This window comes from Salvelinus alpinus, chromosome 5 (assembly GCF_045679555.1).
Source record: "Salvelinus alpinus chromosome 5, SLU_Salpinus.1, whole genome shotgun sequence".
NCBI lineage: Eukaryota > Metazoa > Chordata > Actinopteri > Salmoniformes > Salmonidae > Salvelinus > Salvelinus alpinus.
The window spans coordinates 7,473,069-7,480,568 of record NC_092090.1 but is presented as its reverse complement, the minus strand read 5'-3'; the positions used below and the strand labels follow the sequence as shown (position 1 = coordinate 7,480,568).

Sequence of the window (7,500 nt, the reverse complement as noted above, 5' to 3'; positions counted from 1 at the left end):
AGTAACGGAGGTGAACAGGGTCTGGACGGCTCCTAGGAAGCCCTGGTCAATCTTCACAGCCATCTGCTGGACCCTCAGCATCTATTCTAATACTCTGCAATTCCAACATAAAGTAGACATGTTTAAACTCCTTAAATTCCTATTTCCTGGTCATGTCTTTCTTCTAACACCAGGGGGCAGTATTTCCCATGTTTACACTACAGTACAGCCCCCTTTTATCATGAGTACCAGCGCCCTTTTCTGTCCACTTCAACCATCGCCTCAGAGGCATCTGCTTGTGTGTCTGTAGTTACCGTCTGTTGGTCAACGTGTGTTTCAGCAGCTGGGTCTCTAGAGCCAGGTGTCTGGTTCTGCAACTGGCTGGGTCTCTAGAGCCAGGTGTCTGGTTCTGCAACTGGCTGGGTCTCTAGAGCCAGGTGTCTGGTTCTGCAACTGGCTGGGTCTCTAGAGCCAGGTGTCTGGTTCTGCAACTGGCTGGGTCTCTAGAGCCAGGTGTCTGGTTCTGCAACTGGCTGGGTCTCTAGAGCCAGGTGTCTGGTTCTGCAACTGGCTGGGTCTCTAGAGCCAGGTGTCTGGTTCTGCAACTGGCTGGGTCTCTAGAGCCATGTGTCTGGTTCTGCAACTGGCTGGGTCTCTAGAGCCAGGTGTCTGGTTCTGCAACTGGCTGGGTCTCTAGAGCCATGTGTCTGGTTCTGCAACTGGCTGGGTCTCTAGAGCCATGTGTCTGGTTCTGCAACTGGCTGGGTCTCTAGAGCCATGTGGCTGGTTCTGCAACTGGCTGGGTCTCTAGAGCCAGGTGTCTGGTTCTGCAACTGGCTGGGTCTCTAGAGCCAGGTGTCTGGTTCTGCAACTGGCTGGGTCTCTAGAGCCATGTGTCTGGTTCTGCAACTGGCTGGGTCTCTAGAGCCAGGTGTCTGGTTCTGCAACTGGCTGGGTCTCTAGAGCCAGGTGTCTGGTTCTGCAACTGGCTGGGTCTCTAGAGCCATGTGTCTGGTTCTGCAACTGGCTGGGTCTCTAGAGCCAGGTGTCTGGTTCTGCAACTGGCTGGGTCTCTAGAGCCAGGTGTCTGGTTCTGCAACTGGCTGTGTCTCTAGAGCCAGGTGTCTGGTTCTGCAACTGGCTGTGTCTCTAGAGCCAGGTGTCTGGTTCTGCAACTGGCTGGGTCTCTAGAGCCAGGTGTCTGGTTCTGCAACTGGCTGGGTCTCTAGAGCCAGGTGTCTGGTTCTGCAACTGGCTGGGTCTCTAGAGCCAGGTGTCTGGTTCTGCAACTGGCTGGGTCTCCAGAGCCAGGTGTCTGGTTCTGCAACTGGCTGGGTCTCTAGAGCCAGGTGTCTGGTTCTGCAACTGGCTGGGTCTCTAGAGCCAGGTGTCTGGTTCTGCAACTGGCTGGGTCTCTAGAGCCAGGTGTCTGGTTCTGCAACTGGCTGTGTCTCTAGATGTGTCTGTGTCCCTAACACTAGCTGGGTCTCTAGATGTGTCTGTGTCCCTAACACTAGCTGTGTCCCTGGCCGTGTCCCTGGCTGGGTCTCTAGATGTGTCTGTGTCCCTAACACTAGCTGTGTCCCTGGCCGTGTCCCTGGCTGTGTCCCTGGCCGTGTCCCTGGCCGTGTCCCTGGCCGTGTCCCTGGCCGTGTCCCTGGCTGGGTCTCTAGATGTGTCTGTGTCTCTAACTCTAGCTGCGTCCCTGGCCGTGTCCCTGGCCGTGTCCCTGGCTGGGTCTCTAGATGTGTCTGTGTCCCTAACTCTAGCTGCGTCCCTGGCCGCGTCCCTGGCCGTGTCCCTGGCTGGGTCTCTAGATGTGTCTGTGTCTCTAACTCTAGCTGCGTCCCTGGCCGTGTCCCTGGCCGTGTCCCTGGCCGTGTCCCTGGCTGGGTCTCTAGATGTGTCTGTGTCCCTAACACTAGCTGTGTCCCTGGCCGTGTCCCTGGCTGGGTCTCTAGATGTGTCTGTGTCTCTAACTCTAGCTGTGTCCCTGGCCGTGTCCCTGGCTGTGTCCCTGGCTGGGTCTCTAGATGTGTCTGTGTCCCTAACTCTAGCTGTGTCCCTGGCCGTGTCCCTGGCCGTGTCCCTGGCCGTGTCCCTGGCCGTGTCCCTGGCTGGGTCTCTAGATGTGTCTGTGTCTCTAACTCTAGCTGCGTCCCTGGCCGTGTCCCTGGCCGTGTCCCTGGCTGGGTCTCTAGATGTGTCTGTGTCCCTAACTCTAGCTGTGTCCCTGGCCGTGTCCCTGGCCGTGTCCCTGGCCGTGTCCCCGGCCGTGTCTGTGTCTAGGTCAGTTACCTTCTGTTTGTCCACATGTGATCCAGCAGCTGGAGTGAACAGGGCCAAGATGGCTCCCAGGAATCCCTGGTCAATCTTCACAGCCATCTCCTGGACCAGTACCATGAAGTACCTTTAACACAGAACAACTACTGGGTCAGAGACTGGTGAAGGACTCACCCTGAACTAAAACACAGATCAGAGAGACTGGTGAAGGACTCACCCTGAACTAAAACACAGATCAGAGAGACTGGTGAAGGACTCACCCTGAACTAAAACACAGATCAGAGAGACTGGTGAAGGACTCACCCTGAACTAAAACACAGATCAGAGAGACTGGTGAATTACTCACCTTGAACTAAAACACAGATCAGAGAGACTGGTGAATTACTCACCTTGAACTAAAACACAGATCAGAGAGACTGGTGAAGGACTCACCCTGAACTAAAACACAGATCAGAGAGACTGGTGAAGGACTCACCCTGAACTAAAACACGACACTAAAACTAAATATCAATCAGGGACAACGTCTCTTTAACTATAAAAAATAAGGAAAAATAAGAGTACACTAAAAAGAAGTGTGTACACTAAAAAGAAGTGTGCACTAAAACGAAGTGTGTACACTAAACAGAAGTGTGCACTAAAATGAAGTGCGTACACTAAAATGAAGTGCGCACACTAAAAATAAGTGTACACTAAACAGAAGTGCGTACACTAAACAGAAGTGCGTACACTAAACAGAAGTGTGTACACTAAACAGAAGTGTGTACACTAAACAGAAGTGTGTACACTAAACAGAAGTGTGTACACTAAACAGAAGTGTGCACACTAACAGTGCAGGGGGGTATAAGCAGAAGACTCACTTGAACTGCGTGACCTGACTGTGTTGGTTAAACCTGGTGATGATGCTGACGTCCATAAAAGGCTTTGGTTCTGAGGACGAAAGACACAGAGAACCAATTAGAGAACACCATTATGCACACACACACACACACACACACACACACACACACACACACACACACACACAGGGGAGGCCGCAGTTACCTGAGTCCAGAGCGATGGACTTCGGAGGAGGAACAGGGTGGAACACAATGGGAAATATCGCTCCAGTCAACTGGTTGTCTACCTGGAACACACACCGTAAAGGGTTTAATATCACCAGAGATACCTGGAACACACGCCGTAAAGACAAGGGTTTAATATCACCAGAGATACCTGGAACACACGCCGTAAAGACAAGGGTTTAATATCACCAGAGATACCTGGAACACACACCGTAAAGACAAGGGTTTAATATCACCAGAGATACCTGGAACACACGACGTAAAGACAAGGGTTTAATATCACCAGAGATACCTGGAACACACGACGTAAAGACAAGGGTTTAATACCACCAGAGATACCTGGAACACACGACGTAAAGACAAGGGTTTAATATCACCAGAGATACCTGGAACACACGACGTAAAGACAAGGGTTTAATATCACCAGAGATACCTGGAACACACGCCGTAAAGACAAGGGTTTAATATCACCAGAGATACCTGGAACACACGCCGTAAAGACAAGGGTTTAATATCACCAGAGATACCTGGAACACACGACGTAAAGACAAGGGTTTAATATCACCAGAGATACCTGGAACACACGACGTAAAGACAATATGTTCTTCCACAACATGTGTAGCTTGCTTGATGTAAAAGTAAAAATGTTCTTATCTGACAGACGGTCATGTTTATTCTGCCAGTTACCTGGAGCCAATAGACTGCCCTGGTGAGGAGACTGTTTAAACTAGGGTTAGGGTGTAGGTTTAGGGGTTAGGGTGTAGGTTTAGGGGTTAGGGTGTAGGTTTAGGGGTTAGGGTGTAGGTTTAGGGGTAGTGTTAGGGTGTAGGTTTAGGGGTTAGTGTGTAGGTTTAGGGGTTAGTGTGTAGTATATGTAGGGGTTAGGGTGTTACCTGTAGCCAGTGTAGCTGGGCCCGGAGACTTCTCTGATGAGGAGACTGTTTAAACTAGGGTTAGGGTGTAGGGGTTAGGGTGTAGGGAGTAGTATATATATGTAGAGGTTAGGGTGTAGGGAGTAGGGTGTAGGGGTTAGGGTGTAGGGGTTAGGGTGTTACCTGTAGCCAGTGTAGCTGGGCCCGGAGACTTCTCTGATGAGGTGACTGTTTAAACTAGGGTTAGGGTGTAGGGGTTAGGGAGTAGTATATATATGTAGAGGTTAGGGTGTAGGGGTTAGGGTGTAGGGGTTAGGGTGTAGGTTTAGGGGTTAGTGTGTAGGTTTAGGGGTTAGTGTGTAGTATATGTAGGGGTTAGGGTGTTACCTGTAGCCAGTGTAGCTGGGCCCGGAGACTTCTCTGATGAGGTGACTGTTTAAACTAGGGTTAGGGTGTAGGGGTTAGGGTGTAGGGAGTAGTATATATATGTAGAGGTTAGGGTGTAGGGGTTAGGGTGTAGGTTTAGGGGTTAGTGTGTAGGTTTAGGGGTTAGTGTGTAGTATATGTAGGGGTTAGGGTGTTACCTGTAGCCAGTGTAGCTGGGCCCGGAGACTTCTCTGATGAGGTGACTGTTTAAACTCCACGTGAATCCCAGACAGGAAGTTCCTCCTGATATTACTGGAAAAGGGCTGACGCATCACCATGGGAACCTTCCCAAAGTTCACCTGCATAGGTAAAGAAGGTAAATATTCACATCCATGTCTGTTTCCCCTACTCAGATGGTTTGGGTTCTAGCCATCTCTAATAAAACAGATCAGATGGTTTGGGTTCTAGACATCTCTAATAAAACAGATCAGATGGTTTGGGTTCTAGACATCTCTAATAAAGCAGATCAGATGGTTTGGGTTCTAGACATCTCTAATAAAACAGATCAGATGGTTTGGGTTCTAGATATCTCTAATAAAACAGATCAGATGGTTTGGGTTCTAGACATCTCTAATAAAGCAGATCAGATGGTTTGGGTTCTAGACATCTCTAATAAAACAGATCAGATGGTTTGGGTTCTAGACATCTCTAATAAAACAGATCAGATGGTTTGGGTTCTAGACATCTCTAATAAAACAGGTCAGATGGTTTGGGTTCTAGACATCTCTAATAAAACAGATCAGATGGTTTGGGTTCTAGACATCTCTAATAAAACAGATCAGATGGTTTGGGTTCTAGACATCTCTAATAAAACAGATCAGATGGTTTGGGTTCTAGACATCTCTAATAAAACAGATCAGATGGTTTGGGTTCTAGACATCTCTAATAAAACAGATCAGATGGTTTGGGTTCTAGACATCTCTAATAAAACAGGTCAGATGGTTTGGGTTCTAGACATCTCTAATAAAACAGATCAGATGGTTTGGGTTCTAGACATCTCTAATAAAACAGATCAGATGGTTTGGGTTCTAGACATCTCTAATAAATCAGATCAGATGGTTTGGGTTCTAGACAACTCTAATAAAACAGATCAGATGGTTTGGGTTCTAGACATCTCCTTTAAAACAGATCAGATGGTTTGGGTTCTAGACATCTCTAATAAATCAGATCAGATGGTTTGGGTTCTAGACAACTCTAATAAAACAGATCAGATGGTTTGGGTTCTAGACATCTCCTTTAAAACAGATCAGATGGTTTGGGTTCTAGACATCTCTAATAAAACAGGTCCGATGGTTTGGGTTCCAGACATCTCCAGTCTAGAATAGTCCTATATATTTTGGGACCCACGTTAACTTCTTGGGACTATAGGGGGTGCTGTTCCGCATTAGCATATTTGGGTCTCCAAATTAAACTGCCTCGTGCTAAATTCTTGATCGTACAATATGCATATTATTGTTATTATTGGATAGAAAACACCTTCTAGTTTCTATAGAAGTTGGAATTTTGTCTCTGAGTGGTACAGAACAATATCTACAGCACTTTTCATGACAGGGGTCAGATTTCAGAAATTTTTACCCCTGATCTGGAGTCTGTTTTTAAGGCGACAGTGAATGCTATGAAGAAACCGACACTGCCTACGTCTTCCTCTGGGTGTCTGTACGTCATCACGTTTTGAATGGAATCGATTGCACAATCACAGCCATTATAAAACCACAAAATGTATAGGGACCTCCCTTTCTCGTCGCGCGCCTGAAGCGTGAAGGACATCGGACTTGCCTCATTCCAAATCGTTGTCTAACCAGCAATATTTCTCCGGTCATGTTTTCAGTCGTTATAGTTGTTAAAAACATCATAATGTAGTTAATTTGAACCGTTTTATAGCAATTTATATCCGTTTAGTGCGATTTTGAGGAATTTCTTTGTTGTGCACTCTGAAACTTTGGACACGTTTTGTGGTCCCGTTCGATCGTTAGTGGATATTTCCAAGGACAGAGGACATCTATCGACCAAAAGAAGATTACAACATAGAAAGGATACATTGCCCAAGAATCTGATGGAAGAACAGCTCAAAGTAAGCAATATTTAATATGATAAATCGTTGTTCTGTCGAAATATTTTAAACGCATATTTCGCCATTTTGTTTGTTATCGCGTCACTTGGCGAACCCTGTATTGAAAAGTAAGGATAATTTTAAAAATGTAAGTCAGCGGTTGCATTAAGAACTAATTTGTCTTTCGATTCCTGTCAACCCAGTATTTTTTAGTCAAGTATATGATTAGCTTTCAATTAAACTAGATCACTCTGATAGATGACGTCAGACATATTGAGGCTTGATTTCCTAGTATTTTTATTGTGTAACCACGGTTTTGTATGGCTAAATATGCACCTTTTCGAACAAACTGTATATGTATGTTGTAAAATGATGTTACAGGAGTGTCATCGGAAGAATTCTGAGAAGGTTAGTGAAAAAATTAATATATTTTGGCGGTGATTACGTTATAGCGCTCTTTGGCTGGAATCGATGCTCTGGTAACGTTTTCACATGTGGTATGCTAACTTATCGATTTATTGTGTTTTCGCTGTAAAACGCTTAGAAAATCTGAAATATTGTCTGGAATCACAAGATCTGGGTCTTTCCATTGCTATGCTTTGTCTATTCTTATGAAATGTTTTATTAAGAGTAAATTGGTCATACACGTTGCTCTCTATAGTAATTCTAGTCGTCTTGTGATGGTCGGTGCAATTGTAAACTGTGATTTCGACCTGAAATATGCACTTTTTTCTAACAAAAACTATCCTATACCATGAATATGTTATCAGACTGTCATCTGAAGAGGTTTTTTCTTGGTTAGTGGCTATCAATATCTTAGTTGAGCCGA

The 7,500-nt window shown here is 46.2% G+C and overlaps 1 protein-coding gene across 13 annotated transcripts in view; it reads right to left on the bottom strand.

Annotated features, from left to right (window-relative positions):
* vps13c (vacuolar protein sorting 13 homolog C) overlaps positions 1-7,500 on the bottom strand; it is a 229,896-nt gene that overhangs the window by 30,647 nt on the left and 191,749 nt on the right. For all 13 annotated transcript variants that reach the window (XR_011674951.1, XM_071400446.1, XM_071400445.1 and 10 more), the window contains 4 exons: positions 4,780-4,920; positions 3,304-3,385; positions 3,120-3,189; positions 2,278-2,389 (listed from right to left, as the gene is read on the bottom strand). Coding sequence is in view for 12 of the 13 variants with exons in the window: in XM_071400446.1 (XP_071256547.1) it covers positions 2,278-2,389; positions 3,120-3,189; positions 3,304-3,385; positions 4,780-4,920 (405 nt within the window). In the remaining variant the exon portion in view is untranslated. The remainder of the gene's footprint in view (positions 1-2,277; positions 2,390-3,119; positions 3,190-3,303; positions 3,386-4,779; positions 4,921-7,500) is intronic.